Source organism: Pezoporus occidentalis, unplaced genomic scaffold (genome assembly GCF_034315485.1).
Source record: "Pezoporus occidentalis ecotype Australia unplaced genomic scaffold, CSIRO_AGI_Poc_V1 ctg76, whole genome shotgun sequence".
In the NCBI taxonomy this organism is placed as follows: domain Eukaryota; kingdom Metazoa; phylum Chordata; class Aves; order Psittaciformes; family Psittacidae; genus Pezoporus; species Pezoporus occidentalis.
In genome coordinates, this window is record NW_026916115.1 from 2,901,808 (window position 1) to 2,923,122 (window position 21,315).

General features: G+C 40.1%; 1 protein-coding gene across 4 annotated transcripts in view; it reads left to right on the top strand.

Moving 5' to 3' along the window:
• The window catches only part of COP1 (COP1 E3 ubiquitin ligase), a 135,041-nt gene that overhangs the window by 25,823 nt on the left and 87,903 nt on the right, over positions 1 to 21,315 (top strand). For all 4 annotated transcript variants that reach the window (XM_062602221.1, XM_062602222.1, XM_062602223.1 and 1 more), the window contains 4 exons: positions 2,544 to 2,620; positions 7,238 to 7,295; positions 10,317 to 10,431; positions 14,000 to 14,135. In XM_062602221.1, coding sequence (XP_062458205.1) covers positions 2,544 to 2,620; positions 7,238 to 7,295; positions 10,317 to 10,431; positions 14,000 to 14,135 — 386 coding nt within the window. The remainder of the gene's footprint in view (positions 1 to 2,543; positions 2,621 to 7,237; positions 7,296 to 10,316; positions 10,432 to 13,999; positions 14,136 to 21,315) is intronic.

The following is a 21,315-nucleotide window of genomic DNA, read 5'->3' on the forward strand; positions in this document are numbered from 1 at the left end:
CTTAAAATGGAGAGATATCGGGAGTGCACAAGAAAGCCATAATGCAGAGACTGGGTAGGAGCAGAAGCAGTTCATGCTGCCTGTCAAACCAGAATCAGACTCCTACCTCCACATACAATTATCTTAATCCCTTAATGATGGGGATTTCTTTAGATTTTTTGCTAAGAATTATTCTCCAAGTATTTGCAGAATCCTAGGCTAGTTAGGGTTGGAAAGGACCTTAAGACCATCTAGTTCCAACCCCCCTGCCATGGGCAGATACATCTCACACTAAACCATGTCACCCAAGGCTCTGTCCAACCTGGCCTTGAGCACCACCAGGGATGGAGCATTCACAACTGGTTCACCTGGTTTAAGTTTGAACCCATTCTCCCATGTCCTGTCACTACAGTCCCTAATGAAGAGTCCCTCCCCAACACCCTTATAGCCCCCCTTCAGATACTGGAAGGCTGCTGTGAGGTCTCCATGCAGCCTTCTCTTCTCCAGGCTGAACAGCCCCAACTTTCTCAGTCTGTCTTCATATGGGAGGTGCTCCAGTCCCCTGATCATTCTCGTGGCCCTCCTCTGGACTTGTTCTAACAGTTCCATGTCCTTTTCATGTTGAGGACACCAGAACTGTACACAGTACTCCAAGTGAGTTCTCATGAGAGCAGAGTAGAGGGGCAGGATCCCCTGCTTTGACCTGCTGGTCACGCTCCTTTTGATGCAGCCCAGGATACGGTTGGCTTTCTGGACTGCGAGCGCACACTGCAGCCGGCTCATGTTCGTTTTCTCATCGAGCAACACCCCCAAGTCCTTCTCCTCAGGGCTGCTCTGAATCTCTTCTCTGCCCAACCTGTAGCTGTGCCTGGGACTGCTCTGACCCAGGTGTAGGACCTTGCACTTGGCATGGTTAAACTTCATGAGGTTGGCATCAGCCCACCGCACAAGCGTGTCAAGGTCCCTCTGGATGGCATTCCTTCCCTCCAGGGTATCAAGCGAACCACACAGCTTGGTGTCATCGGCAAACTTGCTGAGGGTGCACTCAATCCCACTGTCCATGTCAGCGACAGAGATGTTGAGCAAGACCAGTCCCAATACCAATCTCTGAGGGACACCTCTCATTACTGGTCTCCAGCTGGACATTGAGCCACTGACCACAACTCTTTACATGCGGCCATCATTGTAAACCCATCAGCTCTGTTCTTCTGTCCTTACTGAGTCTAAATTCCTCCTTGGTCCTTTAATCATTCTAGTGTTTTGATTTAGGAGTAGGAAACTGATGTTTGGAGTGCATCAAACTGCCACCTCTGAAAATAGCGTTCCTTTAAAGCTTCTTGGTATCAGTTTGGAGGTCTGGTTCTCTCTTCTCACTTGTCTCAAGCAGTCAGCAGAATCTCCCAACTGCTGCCCAAAAGCCTCTTAGATTTCTTCACTTCCAATTTATTTGCCTGCTGATGAATTATCAAAATACCAATAGAACTGACAACTGCAGGATCTTCCCTTTAGCTGATAGCTATGCCAGTTGTATCTTGGTAGATAACAGCATTTTTCAGACCTATTTCCCTAAATATTTCTCAGCTCTTGAGGAGAAAAATACATCTTGGCATGTTTCCTTGAGACTGGTAAAATAGGTCTTCAGGTCTAAGAGAAGTTACCTCTGAAGCTGTGGGATCCCTCAAAGAATATCTAGCTGTCTGCTTTTATGCTTTTTAATCATGCACTTCAATGGACTGCACCTGGGGTATGTTTCTGGTGTGTGATAGTGACCTTGGTTCTGACCTTTAAAGCCTGGGACCTGTCTTGTCACAAATATCCTGCTTTCTACCTAAAACCTAATGGGCACCTCGTGGGAATTTGAAAAGCACCAGTAATGTCTTGGAACAGTTTCGCCCCCCCCCCCTCCCCCAGCTAATGAGCTGCAGCATCCTGCATAGCTTCCATTTCTCAAACAGATGAAAGGTAGTCTCATACAGGGTACACAACAGTGATTTAGTCTGGCAGTGCAAAGCCAAGTTTATGTACAAAGTTTATTTCTTTTGCACTTGCCTCACGGAAGACTGATAGATCTTCTTTTAAGTCTGGTATCATCCATGATACCACCTTTGTCCTGTCATCTTGTAGCTGCTCTTGCCATGACCTATACCCAGCCTTACTTTCCAGCTGCGCAGGCTATTAGATACATTTTCACATGTCTCAAAAATGTAGTTACAGCTTGCTTGTTCTGCCATGGTTAAGGGAGGTGCTGGATTAGAGACAACTGGATGGTGACTCAAATAATTGATTATTTTTTTTTTTTTGAGTATAAGATCCAGAACTGCCTCTTTTGGGGCAAAAAGCACTGTATTTGTAAGATTTCTGAAATGTGGTTGGAATGAGAAGTGGGGGGATAAAACCCCAATGTTTCTTCAGCTACAGTAAAGACTTCTAGGTGAGTGCTGAATAAAAGTAGATACAGTCAGTCATCTGCTTGGAAAAACAAAAATCATGAGAATACTGAATATAAGACAGTGCCTACTATTCATGTTCTGTCAGCTTTGCTGTAACATGACTTTCTGTTTCAGGAGATGAGTGGCTTGTACTCGCCAGTCAGTGAGGACAGTACGGTGCCGCAGTTTGAGGCTCCCTCACCTTCACACAGGTATGGAGCTTGCAACTCAGAGCTTGGATTGCAAGCTGTACATGTTGCACTGTACTTGCTAGTCCTCTCTGTGCCATGCCCAAAGCACAAGCAGAACTATTTTCTGAATGTTGTACAATATTTTCTTGTTCTGTTTTTGATCGTATAAACTTGCTGTGAACAAAGCAGTGAAGAAAAAGTCATCTGAGTCTGGACAAAGTCTCTTCTAAACCACATGGTTATAAATGTAGCATGGATTAGGTAACTTGGATCGTAAGTCTTTGCTCTATGGGAAGAAATGTTACTGTTAAATACATGCTACCTTTTCTGAACATTACGCAGTTCTCAGCCTAGGAAAGGTCTTAATTTTCACAGGGTTAAGTTGTATTATTAAGTGATCTTCTTTCCTGCCTCTTAGTAGAGTTCTCTAAGCTGTTGACTTCTGTGACAAAATTATACTGTTACCTTCTCTGCAGTTAGCAGCTCTAACCTGATAGCCCAAAAGTAAGAGAAAATGGTCAGATTTCTTCCACTACAGAGATTTAGATACTTTGGTAAGGAGCCTAGCAATACTGGCTGGGATTTCTCTCAAGATGCTATTTCTGAACACCAAGACTGCAATCTCTCGTATTTCTGTGAAGAAAGAAATACAGCCCTGAGGGAAAGGACAGGAATAGTGTTTGTTATTCAGCAATTCACTGTTTAATTTTTTTGGGTGCAGGTGTGTTTTTTGGTGTGGGTTATTGCTGTCTTGCCAAGAAGCAATTTTGTGAAACTGATGAGTTTCTTGTCAGGTTCTATTAGTTTCCTGGTTATTGGCTATTAAATAGATTGCTTGTTGTTTGCTTCATGGTACTGGTGCTTGGGGAAAGCTTGAGTGCTGGTTGGGCTGAATTTGTTACATGTTAAACACCTTCAGGCCTAGAAACCTTTCCTTTTTCTTTTTTTTTTTTTTAACAGAAGATTGTATTTATGAGTAGAAAGGTATCTCTATTACTTGGGCCAAACTAACAAACAAGCTCCCCAGGAACTTTATTGGCTGGAATAATGCTTTAGGCCCAAGAATTTTGGTGAAAAGAGTTGGGAGAAACAAATCTGTGCAAAACCTACACTGTTTTCAGTCTACTGAGGATTTCGTGTTACTTTATGCCTGTTTCATTAACCCTTGGACATGAAATATTCTCAGTTCTGGATTTTGAAGGTGTAACATAGTGTCCAAAATATTTTGTCTTTTGGATTTGTGATTTGTTTGAGGTCTGCTGGGAGATAGTGGCTAGTTAGACCAAGGCAGGTGCAAGGACCATAGGCTCTATTTCCTGCCTGATCATCTTAACACTTGTCTGGCTCCATCTCAGCTAGGTCTTGAACTTCTGGGGTTTTCCTCTGGTACAACATGCCAGGGGTGTGATATAGTAGGATATTTAGGGATTTTCCAGGGGTTGCCTTTTTCTCTTGGCTTGAGAAAGACCCCTTTTCTGTTTCCGAGTGCCATTCCTGCATTGAGAAGTAGTCTTAAGTGCTTAAAGATAAAATTATTGTGAAGGAAGTGTTTGAACAGGCGTCAGTTGTTACTGGACTCTTAACTTCTTTCGCTGCCTTATCCTGGCAGGATTTTTGTGTAATTCAAGTAATTGCATTGCTTTGAATTACCAGAAAACTCCTCCAGAAGGGTCTACCCCGTGAAATTCATTTTCTTTTCAACATTAAGTTTTGGAGAGTGTATCAAAAATTGCGACTTTGATTCCTCCTTGGAAAGAATGCTGCAAAACAGTGAAGAGGAGCTTTAAAATATGCAGATTTTTTTTCAGCTCTACTGTAATATTTAATCTCCAAAGTGCACTTCAGAAATGCAGTGAACTGCTAAGAATGAAATACAGATGTAGTTTTGTCATGGTTTTACTTCCATGTTAAAATGTTACTAAACTTGCAGAGACCATTTTATTTGTCAATGAATTAAAATGGTATGTTTAAATCGGAATATAACTTGTTATAACACCCTGCTAATTAAATAAAATTGTATAAAATTTTACTTATGTGTCTTATAGCAAAAGGTTATCACAGACCTGTGCTGAGATGAAGAAAATCTCTTTAGCCTTTGAAAGTTCAAGAAAATAGATTTCTTTGGAATTCAGTTTTATCTGGTCTCTGGTGACTTGCCCTTATTCATCTACTTCCTCTAAATCACAGGCTTGCTTCATTAATTCTGTTTCTTTTCATTGTTTGTAGCATTTCCCCACACATACTCTTAACATCTTCAAAATGTGAAATCGCTATATCTCCCCCATCTTCCTTCAGAAGTTCTTTAGAAGAAAAACAAGCATGCCTATCATGTTCAATACATTCTTGGCTTCAAGAGACATGTGTTTTCTGTTATACTTGTACAGGGTATGGTGAAATATTGCATTGGGTAATAGCACAGCATTTGTTTACAGTGTTGCAGTTTGCTGGGTTTGTATGCTAATAGAGGACAAGAGGGGAAGAGTAAGGGAAAAGAACAAATAGTTCTGTGTAGGCTTTTTCTGAACAGGCGCATGTGCTATTTTTGCTACCAGTAAGTAGTGCAAGCAGGAGATACAAATAAGCAACTTCTTGGTGAGCAGATGTGCAGGAGTAACAGCAATAATGAACTGTCACTGTAATAGGAGTTTCTGGGGAAAGATTCTGATGTAAGAATTAGTTGCTTGGTAACTCTAATTCAGTTATCGAAATCCTGATCTCCTTCCCCTCCATTTATTGTTATTATTACTACCGCCCAGCCCTGTAAGGGTACAACCAATGAGGTTTATAGTCTGCAGGTTGCTGTATTGTTGAAGATTTTTAAATGTTGTGTTAATGTAGCTGAATTTCCAATTGAACCTAATATTGCAGCTTTTTACAAAGAATTTAGAGGGCACTTTTGTAATTTTCTGATTATTTGCTGCCTGTTTTTAAAAGGGAAAACATTCATGCATGTGGCAGTCAACTCGGCTACTGTCACCTCAGAGAAATTACTTTGAATTTGTATTCTGGTTAGGGAGGCCATGTCTGCATTCTCAAAGGCTTTACATCACCAGAGAACCTGCAGCAAAATGAGACCACACGCTATAAGTTTGTGTGTTTTGCTGTTAATTGCCGCTGTACCTGTCTTGAAGTAGAGTACTTTTTCATTGCTTTCCAGCTGAGCATGTTATTCATGCTGTTCCTAGCAGGATCTGCTGTATGTGTTTCATTATTTCTTGTGGCCACATTCTAAATTAAAGTTCATTGTCCCTGGCCATGCCTGAAACAGCTCTGCTGTTTTCTCCCTTGCAGTAGCTCGCAGCAAATAATGATTTTTATTCCTCAGATTTTCTCGATTTGCAGCTTTTGTCTTGCCTGTAACAGAAGCTCTATCAATCACATCCTACAAGTTAACCACTGATGAGATTTTTAAAAATAATCTCTCATCTTCTGTTTCTACTTCCCTCCACTTCCAGGGGAGCTTTAAAATGCTCAGGGAAATATTTCAGTGGTAGTAACATTTTTTCATCCTTCTAGATTTACAGGCGCTCTGACCAGCATTTCAGTCAAACCATGTGTTTCATGACCAAGAATGTCAGGTGTAAGCATCAGTTCTGGTAGCAGTTAACTAAACATCAGTAGGTACAATTATCTTTTACAAAACCAGGACCTGTAGCAGTGTTCTACCAGCTTTTTAAGGAAACCTTCAGCTTTCCCAAGCAATGCTTAAATCTAAGGTTATCTCATAAGTAAGACTGAGAACAAACCCAAATAGTTTCTTCCTGTCCAAGCCAAACAACACAGAAGTAGCAAGTAAATTACAAAGACTTTTAGAAATAAATCATGGTGATGTTTGTAATACGTTCTGCATAAAGTGGTGTTCTTGTGTACTAACCTTCATTTGTCCTAAAAGTATATTAAATTCGATTGATAAGGGTGCGTAATCTGGCTCTGGAGTCTTATTGTGAGAGCTGATTTTGCACATATATGCAAGAATACCGAACCACTTGTCTTCTGCTTGTAGCAGTAGATCCTTTTGCAGTTTTTAAAGTTAAATCTCTTGAATTGCATACATGTGCTATGTTTTGAGACACAGTGATTTAAGGTGTGTCGTGTCATTATAGACACTATGTACCTCTAGATGGTGTAGAATTTTCTAATAAAGGAAATCCTGTCTGTCTGTATTTCTTTAGTTAATTTCTGTATTTCATTACTTGTGTCCTTTGTGTGTCTTCAGAGATGTCTGGAATACTAGTGCTTGTTTTAAGATGCTTCCTCTAGCTTTTCACAGTGCTGTTTCATATGCCATGGCATTAAACTTTTTTAAAGGAACTGAAAAGCAATGGTAATATGTTATTTTTCAGAATGTCTTATCCAGCATATTTAATACAAAAGATATGCTTTTGCATCCTATTTAGGAATTATTAGATTGCACTACACATAACTGTGTGTGGCAGCATTCTGCTCTAGGAGATTCCTGAATTAAAATATCTCTCCCAAACCCCCAAACAAAAAAGTAACCTTGAGTTCCCTGTCTGTAAAATGGTTTTCAAAGGCAAGTATGCTGCAGGATATAAAGGGGAAATAGAAAACAGGCTTAAAAAATATAAAGGATGGTTGTACAGTGATTTAAACAGACTATTTCTTTTGGTTTTGCAGTAGTATTATTGACTCCACGGAGTATAGCCAGCCTCCAGGCTTCAGTGGCAGTTCTCAGGTAAGGTAATATATGTGTCTGTGCACAGGGGGCTGAGAGAGTGAACGTGGAGGTTAGGCACAAATCTGCAGGGTAATGGTCAACTCAGCTCTTGCAAAGGCTTTTAACTGGTTATATTGGGCAAACTGAAGCCAAGACTACAGCTGAAGGAATGACTGTGCATGATTATGTCTACACTGATGCCATCGAAGAAATCTGTTGTAATATGTTCCGACATCCAACTTAAATCCCCTCTTCCAGCTTTGGGAATATTTCCTTCTAACTTTTTTTTCTCCAGCTCTTTTCCCAAGTGGGCAGCTTTTGGGAAGGAAGGTAAATCCCTGACTCTTTGCACTGAGTTAAATAGCTTTGGATCCAACTTGAACTTCAAAAAAAAAAGAAACACTCATTCTCCAAATATGCACTCATTTTGTAGTTTGTCCTCACTAGTGCTTTACAAACTATTATGAATTCACATAGAAGGTAAAAAGTTGTATATACAGTGAAGCTGTCTGGCAGGCAGCCTCCAAACCAACTGATCGCAGAGCCTGCCGAATACCAAACAGCACTGGTGTAGTTTTGAAGCTCAGAGTGATTCATCCGGGCTGGGAAGATGTCACTGATATACAGCTCAGTTTCAAAAAGAATGAACAGTTTTGATTTGGACGCCTGCACTGTTGGTTATGTGCCAGCTGGTGCTTTTGGTGCTCTCTGGTGGTGGTGGACCATCCATGGCACACAGCAGTATCAAATTAGTAAATTTAAAGGCAGTCAAAAGGGTAAATTAACATGTAGAAATAGTTTTGGGTCTTATTTGATGGAGTAGCTGATGTAAAGAAAGAAACGCCTGAATTTTGGGCTGATATGCATATATGTGTGCATGTAGGTTTTGGTGTTTGCAGCTGTGTAACTAATTGGTAATTAGAAAATTATATCTACTAGTTTGTGGGGAAAGTGCTTGTTCCTGCTGCTGTGGTCTTGGGAGGTTTTTGCTTGAACAAAGAACTACCTTACTTCAGAGGGCAGGTAAAATGTGGGTGGAGATTTTATGTTCAGGACTCTGATATGGTACAGGGTGTTTGTTTTCCAGTGACACTATTTGTCTTGTACCTTTCCGTTTCAAAGACAAAATTAATAACATAGCTGTGCTGCTGGTAGGCACACAAAACAATCAGTCTAGACTTTCTGGTCATTCAGTTGTTGTTGAACTCTTTAGAGCACCTGATAAAGTTCAGACAGTAAAATCAGTCTGGATAACAGAGCAGTCTGAACTAATGTCCTCAACTAGGACAACCGTAGTCATTTTAGCAGTTGAATAAAAATTGCTTGGGTATGTTTTCTCTCTTTTTCCCTTTTTTTTTTTTTCTCTTCCTGTTTCCCAGCATTGCTTAACAAGTAGCAAGGGAGCAGGAGCCATAGAAACTGAATGTATGTTTTGATAAAACATGAGCAGTTTAAAATGCTTAGCTGCGGAGAATATGATGACAATGGGCTATTGCAGACTGATTCCTAGCACAGCTGGGTTGCCATGTGCCAGCTTGAGACAGGGGGTATCTTTCTCTGGAGACCCAGCAGGTAATCACACAGCAGGCAAATACTTACCATGATTGATTCCATCTTGATGTGGATTGGGCATATCTGCTGATCAGACTCAAGCTTGGATCATATTGCTCATCATGTTGCAGGTGGATTGTCTTGAGACTGAAGTGACTGCAAGGGATGCTCAAAGTTGTCTTGAACCCTAATCACTCCTGATGTGATGAGAGATGCTGGACCCTTTGTAGGCTGGTACAAAAATTAATAGGAAGGTGCTATAAAAGTGTTCATTTAAGCATTTCTTAAAGCAGTGAAATTTTAGAACATTGTGGTTAAAAGGTGTTGATGTAGGAGTCCAGCATTCTAGTTGTATGTTGAAATTGGAATTGGTTTTGAGATGAAACATGCTGCATAGACCATAGGTGCTGTCAGTGTGCAAGTGTAAGTCATGATGTCAGTGTATAGCCAAGGGCCTCATGCAGGAAGCGGCATCTGCAGGTTTCATTGCCTGGGGTTTGTTTTTTCCCCTAAAATGTTAGCTACTGTTTGTAAAGGTATAAGCAGAATTTGAGAGGACTGTAAGCTTAGTTTGTTCTTGTTGAATTGCTTGGTGGCTGTAGTGAGGGCAGTCTGTTCTGTGTGGATTGAGGGGGAGTGTACACAGAGTGAATTTTGATTATGCCACTGAGTGGCATTACAGGCCTTATATGGGGTCAGGGCTGTTATCCATTTGAGAACCACCATCTCCTTCATCTTTCAAAATTTCCTCATTAGCTTTGAGCATGCAATATATGATGCTTCTTAAATATAAAGTAAGGTACTCCTCATGATTCTTGTAATAGAGGAATTTGTTTCTTTTCCTTACTAGTGATTAAAACAAGAAGTACTCTATTTTCTGGTTTGCTTGTAGTTTCAGTCCTTTATTTCTACCTCTCACTGCTGGAGTAGGTTGGAAAATGGCTTTACAGATAAGTTTCATGGACTTCTTTTCAATTAGCCTTTGAACTTCATGGTGTGTTCTGCTTCTATCCTTACTGGCTTAGCTTTATGTGGAGAGTTCTGAGTTGCTTCGGAAGAATTCAGTAGCTGTTTAAAAAAAAAAAAATCTCTTTTTAATGAGCTGTCTGATAGGGATCTAGGCAGTATTTGTTGTACAGTCTGATTTATGAAGCTGAAAGCCTGGTATCTTTGGCCTCTGATGTCTAATTGTATAAACGCAAGATGTGACTCCCCAGGCGTTGCTGCTGTGTCTTGCATGTAAGGCCAGAAGCAGTAAATTTGCAAAAGTTCAAGAAACAAGAACTGTCTAAAAGCAGCTCTTGTTTGTCAAGTTAAAGGGTGCAACATAGGACCGTAAGAATAACTGTTGATATGGCAAGATCTTAATTTATTGTCATTTTACACTTCACATATAATGTATAAATTGCTTATAATTTAGTAAAATCTATTGAAATGAAACCTAGGCCTGGCTTTACCTTTCTGAAGTGTTCTCTCTCCTCCATTCAGACCAAAAAGCAGCCATGGTATAACAGCACACTAGCCTCGAGGCGCAAGCGTCTCACAGCTCATTTTGAGGACCTAGAGCAGTGCTATTTTTCCACCAGGATGACACGTGTCTCAGGTGAGTTCCTCTTGCATGTGTTCAACTTCTGACATCAGTTACCTCTTACAGTACCCAGTCCTCAGAAATGACTTGCTTTTGAAAGAGCAGCTTTCTCTTGTATGCATGGGAATGTTGCTATACATATTTATGTGTTACTCAAATCCTCCAGTCTTGCTTCTCTTAACCCGTCTTTGAAGTTGCTAAATTTAGAAAATTTAATCCTGTCACTTCAGAGGGACATGTTTTGCTTTGACCTCCTGTACTGTGGAGGGCATAACCCACAAGAAACTGTTTCATTGATGCTCATTCTGAGGATGCAAATGTTTGAAAGCAGCGGTTGGGTTTGTCTTTCTATTGTGGTGTAAACACAGCAGTTAAAAAAGATTGCTATTGGAATAATACAGAGATAGGAACATAAATTGGTACATTATCCTGTATTTAGCATGCCAAAGGACACTTGAAGGTTGTTCTCTATGTTGTCTAGATTGAGTCTTGGTTAACAAATGACTTGGAATATAAAAGCTGAGTGTGCATTAGCATTGTGGTCCCATGGGACACACCTTAGATTTAAGGCTTGTTTTGTGGAATTAGAAGCTGTTTTCACAATTGCCTGGTTTGTCTCATTCATAATTGAGTAACAGTGTGACAGCAGCTAGAGTCATTGTTACCTAGTGGATGGATGGTTCTTAATTACATGGCAGGATTTTCTTAAGAAACAACTGGGTCAAATTAATATATCTCTTGAGGGTGAGGAGGGTTGCTCTGTGGCCCCTGTGGGGAAGAAATGAGCTTTGGGAAAAAAGCTTTAGGCAAAGGGCTGTGACAGGCAGGATATTTGCAGCATGGAGTTCCAGCCAATGTGGAGAGCGAGGAGCAAAGAGCAGCCAGCCCTCAGTGGGTGGAAGAAACCCATCAAGGACAAGGGGGAATCAGGCAGATTTTGCTGCAGTAGAGTATCTGTGCTTCTAGCCTTGCAAGCCAAGGATCAACCTTCCAGGACACATAGAACAGTGAGAGAGCTAGGGTAGAATTCCCTGATTTTATTTTATTCTTTTCTCTATAAATTTAGCTTGTTTTATTCACTTTAAAATAAATAAATAAAAGTGAGCCTTGGGTTTTCATGTGAGTCTTGTTTGGCTGTGTTTTTGTTTAATTTGGGGGGGGGGGGGGGAATTGTTTTTTTTTTATTATTATTATTATAAAAAAGTTGGCCTTAAAGGCTGCAGTGTGTTTTAGGGGAGCTTGCTTTTAGATATGTCTGCATCTACTACCTGCTTCAGAGCACTGACTGGCTCAGTTCTCATCATGCACATTAAAATGATTTTAAGAAGGAACGCAGCATGTTGGGAGGGTGCTGCAGTAGCTCCAAGATTGGAGAAGCTGGTTGGATGTGACCAGCCAGCTTCCTTTGAAGTGCCAGCAAATGCTTTATAGAATACAGTACTTTATACTGAGATGTTTTCATGCTGTGCTATTTTGGTGATGCATAATTGTTTATGTTAAAATAATACTTATTAAGCAAGGATAACAAATGGGGTTCTTCCCAGCATTCCCTTGTAAAAGACATCTATCTTCATAATTGGAACTGTAAATATAAATGCAGTGAAACTGTTTTTGTGTATTCATATGTGTCAGCTGCACCAAGAGCAGAGGATTTGCAAATGCAGGTTATTTCCTAAATCAGGGATAACCTGTGATACTTGATTAAGCTTTCTTCTCTTAAGTCAGTCCTACTTTTTGACACATTTTACATTTAATTTAAATAGGATTTGATGTTGATTTAAAGCTTTTCACATGAAGTTCCTATGACTGTTCTAGTAGGGAATGGAGACAAAATATAATTCTTTAGTTATGAAATGGCCTTGCACTTTGACAGGAAAATGCCTTGAGAAATAACATTGTTTTCCAGGCACAGATATAGAATAAATAATAGGAGGACTGTGTGCTTGATCCCGAAATGGGGAAATGAAGGAGTAGCAGTTATTTGTTGCTATCATGGTGTTGAAAGAGAAAACCATCTTTGAAATACACTGACTGGTGTGCTTTTTTTTTTTTTGAGCTGTTTCCTGTAGTGCTCAGGTGCTGATGATTCTCATTTTGAGTAGCACTTTGTTCATTTTGCCCCTTTTGATATGTCTAACAAGGGTAACATACGTCTTTACCCTTAAACGTGCTAATTACTGGCCTTCACTGTTCCTTTGTATGAGCAAACATTAAGTAGCATAAAAGGGACACTTCAGAGTGCCTTACAAGTGTAGAGACACATGATTTCTCATGGGAAGGAATTACCAGGGTGCAAAAAGTGATTATTCTGTTTTTCCACAAGAAATCACAGATCTATTTTGCCTTTATAGATCAACTTCTTCATTTTTTTCGCCTCTATATTTCCAAAACTTTATAATAGGGGAATTTTTTGTCATTTCCTTATGCTGCTAATAAGGAAGTGGATTAAGAATAACTTACCTGGTGGGTGGAATTTTATCTCAGCTGTGTGAGTTGTATGTGTGGTTTCTATGCTGCTGCAGTGGATGCTGTAGTTTAAGAGGAGATGAGGTGTGCACTACCTGTAAACCAAGGTCCTCTGTGTTAGTGCTGGGAGAACAGCAATAACTGCAGTTTTCCGTACATTTCACTGGTGCAAAAATGATGAAGTGAGGGTGGGAGCATTAGAGGAGGACAGGAAACATTGCTGCAAGTTCTGGGGGTTATTACAAAGCCTGAAGGCTCTACCCAATGCTTGACTTCAGATCCGTGATCTTAGGGGGATCCCTGACTTCCCCATGTGGCGTCACTATAATAATTTTAAAATGGTTTAAATAAACCATTAAATTCTGTTTATACTGAGAAAAGTTGGGACTTCTGAGGAAAACAAGGAATGACTTTATCTACACTGCAATTTGGTTTTAACTTTTGTAGTAAGCTATTCAGTTTCCCGCAGAATATTTATCACTATTCAAGCTGGCTCAGTTTCACCTTGTCTGCTGAAGGTCATAATTTTCACAAAATTTACAGTAAAGAGAGTCTTGTAGTTTCATGCTTGTCTTCCTTCTCCAGACCGGAAACAACTCCCTTAGCTCTGTTGCTTTTGGAGTAACAAGAGAAGTATGTTTTAGTAAAAGTATTTTGAATGTAACTGACATCAAATGTAGGCATATTGTAACAGAAGTATAGGGAAAGGAATATATTTTCACCTCCATAAAAAATTAGACGTTTTATATACACATAGTGTATTTTGATATGCGTAAAGATTTTTTCCTGTTAATAGCTATGTGGCTCATGGGCTCTGAATTTGAATAAAATAAATGAGCTTACCAGGAAAGCTGCATTTTGTAATCTCTAGGCGGATTCTCAGCACAGTAAGTTCACCCAACATTGCAGTAGGAAGACTTTAATTTGTGCTCTGAAAAATCATGCTGCCTTCAGGGAATGCTAAAGGTGAGAGCAAACATGGTTTTGACCGCAGTCAACAAGTAGAGATAGTGTTACGTGAAGACTACATCTTGATTTATTTCCTTTTTTTCGTTTGTTTGCTGCTGAGTTTATCTTCTTTGTTTCTGTCCTCCCTGATGCTGCTGCTTGTCCCTAGATGACAGCAGAACCACAAGCCAGCTGGATGAGTTTCAGGAGTGTCTCTCCAAGTTCACGCGCTACAACTCTGTCCGACCTCTGGCCACACTGTCTTATGCCAGTGACCTCTACAATGGTTCTAGCATAGTATCCAGGTAAGATACAATGTGGCTCTGATGGTGTGTGTCATGCTGATACAGGCTGCCCTGAGGCTGAGTTAATAACCTGTATTCAACAAGTTATGGTGTGTACATACATAACACTTTGTTTCCCAAAAGCATTTTTGCAGATTTGTTGATCACCTTTGATCTGTGAAGGCACTCAAGTACAGTAGTAGTACCTTTTATTCCCATTGGTGTTGATCAAGGCTGAATTCAGAACCTTTGAGGTGCCATTTAGTATCTCCAGCTGTTGTAATAAAGCACAAAGTGTATTGTATGGACAGTCCTCTGTATGTTAGTATAGTTGTGTTGTGATGCAGTTCTAGCAGTTTAGGATGCGTCAGTCTTGCTTGGTGTTGGTAGTTTTAAGGTTCTGTGGTATTTTTAGATATTGTTGGTAGATCCAATTGTAATGGCAAATACTAAAAAATTCAGCAGTTTTTAATTGCTATTCTTAGACTTATGAGCATTAGAAGCTATGTTTACAGTGCTAAATACTAGTGGGGGGATGATTGTGGTAGAGCCAGCGTGACAGCTCAGTTTTTGCCAACAACAGCTATGTATCCCTTGCCATACTGGGTGGTCATGTCCTGTGTGCTGCTGCTGAAGCTCATCTGAGCTTCCTGTGGACCAGTTTAGACACTTAATGCGTGAAATGCTATCGACTGTCTTGCAGTAGAATTGGTTTCTTCTTGTTTAGCTCCATGAACCAGCTTCCTTAGAGATCAGGCTTAAGAGATCACATGGGACCTGTCAACAACCCTAACCTTAAACTGGTTTCATCAGCTGTGGAAACATACCCTGGGGCACTTAATTAGTCTGTGGTAACTTGTTTGGAGGTGGTTGTGGTGGAAAAAATGATGCAATATGTTAACTGGTAAATCTTTTCAGCACGGCATATGCGCAGGCTCTGTTAGCTTCTTACAGGCATGTTTCACAAATTTAAATGCAACCTTCTGAGGGAGAAAAGTAGTATCTCTATATTGTATGTATATTCAAGGGGAGCAGGAGATCCAAAGTGGCCATGCTTCATGTCTTTAAAGAAACATTAAAGTGACACAATGAATTGAACTTGGGTTTTGAATCTTGATCTAATGCCTTACGAAAGGACCATTCAGACAGTAACAGAACAGCTTGAATATTTGTTGACGTACCCTGAGAAATTTGCTTTATGTGAAGAAATGGAGGCATGTGTAGCACAGAATACATACTTTTAAAACCACATTGATTGCCTAACTACTGCAATACATAGCAGGAATGTATAATGTCTTGACTTAGCCACAGAGGTCAGAACACAATAATCACTGATCTGACGTATATTTAACCTGCTCTGATTGGGTTCACACTAGCTGCAATGAAATGCAGATGGGAATCTCACTGCAACATAGACAAACTTACTCAGCTACCAACTTCAGCACAGGTTGGATTTTGCTCCTTTGCCCTTTCTTCTCCTTGACATTCTGCAAAAGCAGCATTTTTCTGGTATTTGGTTAGAAAGTGCTGGAAGGGCAGTAAATCTCACTCCTGTTTTGAAGGCATTATAATTCTTGGTGAATTACATGTTTGAGAAGTATGTGTTACTCTTCGTAAAGTGAAGATAGTGGGGGCTCCATCCAAGCCAATTCTAGAATCTGCAGTTTTAACTGAAAGATAATTCTGCTTACCACTAAATGTTCTCCCCTGCTCATACTTTTTATTTTTAAAAGCATTTAAGAAATTTTTAAGGGTTTTAATATGTGGGCTGAGTAAGACTGTTCATATCTGAGTATGTCCTTGATGACTGGGTAAAGCGGGGCTACTGAATGTGCTGCTGTTAGCTTCTGGCTATCCAAACAGTTCTCTTGAAGTCTGAATTTGTTAATCAAGAGTTTACATACATTGTGTTGGCTAGCATACTTCTCTGTTCACCACTGTTATTTATCCAAATTAATAGGCTCAAGTTCAGAAGGATTTTTTTTTTTGAGGTGTATGTCATGGTGATGGCATTTTAAGATAATAAAAGAGCAGCTTTAAGTACCTGTGGGTGGGCCAAATTAATTATTGGGGTGCTTTAAAAGCTTTATTTTCATTTTTTTAAAAGCTGTGAAGTTTTATTGATTACTTGGTCCTCTGCACTGATTTCTAAAGGTGTTCCTAGACATGCTGTAGGAAATGCTGGTGAAATGACAAAAAAAGTAAGTCTTGCTGTTGAGCTGTTGCTATTGAGACAAACTCAATTTAAATGCAAAGCAAATGTAAAGTTAAGTAAGGAATCCTCATACTTTTTGGAAAGTACTCTAAAGGGTTTTTAAGTATACCTAAGAATAAAAGTAGAATTGGCAGGAAGTTAGACTTCCTTGTTCTTATTTTTGTTGAAAAAACTAAACAAACAAACAAAAAAAACACACCCCCAAAAAAAATTTCAACCCCTCCCCCCCCCAAAAAAAAAAACAAAAACAAAAAACCCCCACACCAAACCCACCAAAACAAAACAACCCTGTTGTTACAAATGGACTAAATACAAGACTATTCGATTTGCATTCCTTTTACCCTACATGGAGCTCACACACTGGACTCCAAAAGATCTACTGTTCCTTATCTTCAAAACCCTGAAATTTATTTAGAAGAGAAATAAAATTGGGTTTATGGTAACAGGATGGAGTGTAATTAAAGACTATATAAGCAGGCCAGAGAAAACCTGAAACTGAGCAGCAGCACTGCTCTCCTAAGTGCCTTGCCACAAGCATATTTATGAATGTCTGGACTTGAGGACTAATAAAAAGACCGCAAACAATACTGTGCATGCTCTGTTACTATAAAAACTCTAATGGAATACTCACTTGAGAAATCTGCAGTCACCCTTTGGGAGGAAGGGAGGATAAGCCCATGCCCTGACCCCCAGTTCCCGGTTTCCCCAGCCTGGCAGGGGCTCGCCTTGCTGGGCTGGCGCCGCTCCGGCGGCCGTATAGCGTCCGCACGATGGCAGCCGTCGGCTGCCGTGCCGGCAGTGGAGGACTGCGGGCGGGGATCGGGGACCGATGCGGGGCCGGTGCCCAAAGCTGTGCGATTTCTATCGCGGGTTTACGGGCTTACACAGAAAGGTGCAGGCAGCATGGTCGTAAGCCCAGTGAGGGAGATCTTCCCTACATTGCTCAGAAATGTGCCCCCAAGCAGAACTTGGACCCCTCAGTACTTTATTCCTTCCCAGATTTGCTTTGAGAAAAAGATTAGCAGAGAAGAATGCTCAGTGAAAACATGTTCAAGGCATTGCAAATTGCTTAGTTTTGCTTTAACATTGGGGGACTTTCAGTACATCTGCGATATGAATGTACATGTAACTCAGTATACTAGATGTTGGGAGTTATGCACTCGGTTCTCTTAAGTACAAAGTATTTGCATGGTTTTCACAAATATATTAAGGTTTGAGGTTTTTTTTGTTGTTTTTATTTGTTTGTTTGTTTTTGGTTTTGTTTTGGGGCTTTTTTTTTTTGTTAGAATTGACCAAGGAATAAATTTTCCATTTATTATCCCCACACAGAGCAGTTGTCAGAGCTTAACTTTTCTCTGCTTGCTGTGGTAAAGGCTTTCTTTTAAAGATGAGTCTGTAAACTGCAGTGTTAGCATTACAATGATTTATGTAGAAAATTGCTTTTGCACTGTCAGAGGCCTTTGGAGAATAATGTGTCAGTCTCTCATCTTAAAAGAACGGAAAAATCCAAGAAACAGGCTACAGCAAGATGTCTGTCTGAAACCTGGCTAAAGGAAAGCTGGTTCTCCTGCTGAGTGGTTCCCAGGTCTGGTGGAAACATGGATACATTTGTCTGTTTCTTTGCCCTGATACTTGGAGGCAATTGGTGTGGTGTTTTGTCATCTGCTCGGGCTTCAGATTCTTTTAAGCAAGCTTACCGTTTCTCTGAAAGGTCTCAAAATGACATCTGAAGGGTTTTGGGTAGCTAACTATCCAAAAGACAGCTATTTAGAAGTGTAGTGATTAGAGAGAGGGAAAGAAACAGCTTGGGGTTTGACTGTTGAAACCTTACTCAAATCATCTGTTGAATCTTGAGTCCATTATTTCTCCCCTCCCCTATTGCTTGCTTGTTACTCCGTTGCCTCTAAGTAATGAACAAGATATGTACAGGTTTCTGTTAACATTCAAACAGTACAATTGTCAGTTTCAAGGCTGTGTTTTTGTGTTGACCTTTCAGTAGCATGACCTGAAACCCTTTCTTCAAAGGTGAGCTTAAAAGGAAAACTATCCATTAGGAGTATGTTTTCCATGTATTTATTGAGATGTTCTATCTTATTTTTAATGTCCTGGGCTAGCTAGGGTTAGATGAGCCATTTTATTACGTTTGTGACCAGCAGTGCTTCTATCTCTGTGGTAAAGAGAAATGAAAGAAATGTAAGTGGATTTATCCTTTGTAGGATTATGTTTCACACTGTTCCTTGAAGATGAGAGATGAGAAGGGCTGAATTTTTCATATAGCCTATTAAATGAATCATTCTGTAAATGGACTCTTATTTACAAGTGGCAGCTCAAAACTGTGGATGGATCTGCCTTATTTAGACTGTTCCCAGAACTGGAAGGAAAAGAGAAATGCTTGGATAAAGAGACTTGAACTGCAGAGTAGCTGATGAAGCTTGAAATATAATACCCTGAACCTACTTGAAGTTTGTGTTTCTCGTGTGGTTCTTGCCTTATTTTGTCTAATGTTTGATCCATAGACCAGAAGGGGGCTGGGGCTGAAATAAGGTTTTGTTTAGTGACAGCAAAGTACAGAGCCTTTCCTTTGCTTTCTCTTCTTTTTTTCTGTAGTGCAGAACCCATACATTTCCTAGTACGTAGCTGTGGTCTAGATCCCCTTGAGCAGAAGCTAAATGTGACTGGTACCCAGCAGAAGGGTCATACAGATCTCATTTCAGAGACAATCTAAACTATGTAACATAGCCCTCAGATGGGCTGCTAGTACCAAAAGCAGCTATGAAACCAAACAAGAGCATATCTGCTCGTATCTCTAGTCTTCACCTGAAAAGCCTGGTGAGTGCAGTGACACTGCAGAGAGAGGCATGTGTTCTTCTGTCAATATAAGCTTTCACTTTTAGGGGTCAAACTTAAATAGCTCAAAATTGATAAGTTAATGAATGGAACTTGCATGGCCACCAGTGGAATGCTGGTTTTTAATTTTGGTTATTTTCCTAGTAACTTGAGACTATATGGTAGTAGGAAGCTCTCTTTCTCTTAAGACTTCAAACCTATCTCCATTTGCAGATAATTACATGTGGAGTTTTGTTTTTTTGTTTTTTTTTTTAATTATTATTTTGATTTAAACTTCATACATTTTTATGACTGGTCTGTTAAAAGTATTGAATGGTGTTTTGATGAATTTGGGAATCAGCTTTTAACCTAAATGTATTAAACAATTTTTTCTTTTTGTGGGATTTTTAATATGTTGAGGAAACTTTGTACAGTTTACGTAAGCAAATTCCATTTCTTGGCAAATGTCATGTAGTGGTCACTAGCTGCAGCATGGAGCTTCCCAAAGAGGTTGTGCAAACTTCTTCATCCTCAGGGGTATTCAAGAATTGGCTGGAGAAAGCCCTGAGCAATGTGATCTGACCAAAGAGCTGCCCCCTCTCTGAGCAGGGTATTGGACTAGAGACCTCCACATCTTGGGACCTGTACCCTTGAAATAGTTACATGATCAGCTTGTTAGAAACTTGAGGTTCTGTTCTCTACTTTCTGCCAAGAGTCTTCATCTGGCCTTAGGTTTTAAGGAGAAGCAATGTCCTTATGTGGCTTTGCCACATACAGTGCAAAGTGAAATTCACTTCTAATGAACTTTAAGATCCCCCACTTACAATTCAAACAAGATTGTATTAATTAGGAGTTTATTAATAAAAACAAGAGAAGTTTTGTAAAAGTGCAGGACTTTAAGATGAATGCTGTAGTGTTAGCAATGTCCTCTGAGATTAATATTTAGGGTAGGATGCATCATTGCATCCACTCCTTGACTGATCAGGACAAAAATATTTTCTGTGAGGCTGCAGGTAGCTGCCCTGCTGATGCTCATGTAACAATGTTTATCATCAGGTAATAGTGCTGTGTCTTGGCCTCAGGAATTGGACTTGCAAGACATGAAGGCTGTGGTTTCACAGCATTTTACATGCAGAGCTTCCATGCTGACAGTATTGGTAAAAGGCTAAGACAGATTTCCCTTAACTCCTCCCCACCTCTTCTGCCCCACCCCCAGTTTTATAGCTTTCTTTCAATGTTGAGTGTTGATACAGTGAATTCCTGTGTCTGCTTGAAGAAGCAAACCTGGTATTGATAGAACATGAATCTCTGTAGCTTATTACAGTGTTCTTTCAGCTCTTTAGCCATGTTTGTTGGAAATGCCTGAATTTGCTAGGAGGTCATTATCTGCAAAGCACTACCATGCCTTTGGATATTTTTTGTTTTTTTCCTTCCTTGCTATCTAGAGCTAATGGTTATTAATATTACCTGTATTACTAGACTTCCAAGATGTGTGGGATCTATATGCTGCATAGGTGTTTTGTAGAATAAGTTATGAAGTGACATTTTCTTACAGGAAACACATTTGGCAGTTGGATGAAAATGTGTCAAATGGTGTTTAACCTCATTCTGTCATTGCCAGGCAGCAGGACTATCAGAGGTAGTTGCCCCAGCCTATTTTTTTGCTCCTCAAGACACCTCATCTGTGACATAGACACATAGACAGTATTTCTGAAAGTTGCACTGATTTGTAGTGTCTTTTGGATTGTCTGAAGAGGTTACTGTCCCCATCTGTCCCTCCCAGTGCTCTGCTGTGGGGTGTCTGCCAGAAGAGCCAACGGCAGTGTCTGGCAAATTTGGAGGCTTGGGTTAATAAGGCAGCGGGCTGTGTACTGGGGCACTGTGCTGGGTGGTGGTTTGTTCTGAGAAATGGGACCTCTGGCAATGTGGTCATATGGAGACAAATGTCTTCAGCTGCTACATACAGCTAAATCATGTCAGAATCATGGAATCATGAATTGGAGCCTAAGAATGGACTGTGTTGTTTACAGTCCCAATATTGATGGAGATCTCCTGTGCTGAGCTTTTTCATGTGTACTTGTTCCCTTCTCTCTGTAGCTATGTCAGTAGCTTCTGCACTCAATTTTGAAGAAACAAAATCCTTGTTGGCATAGTAATAAA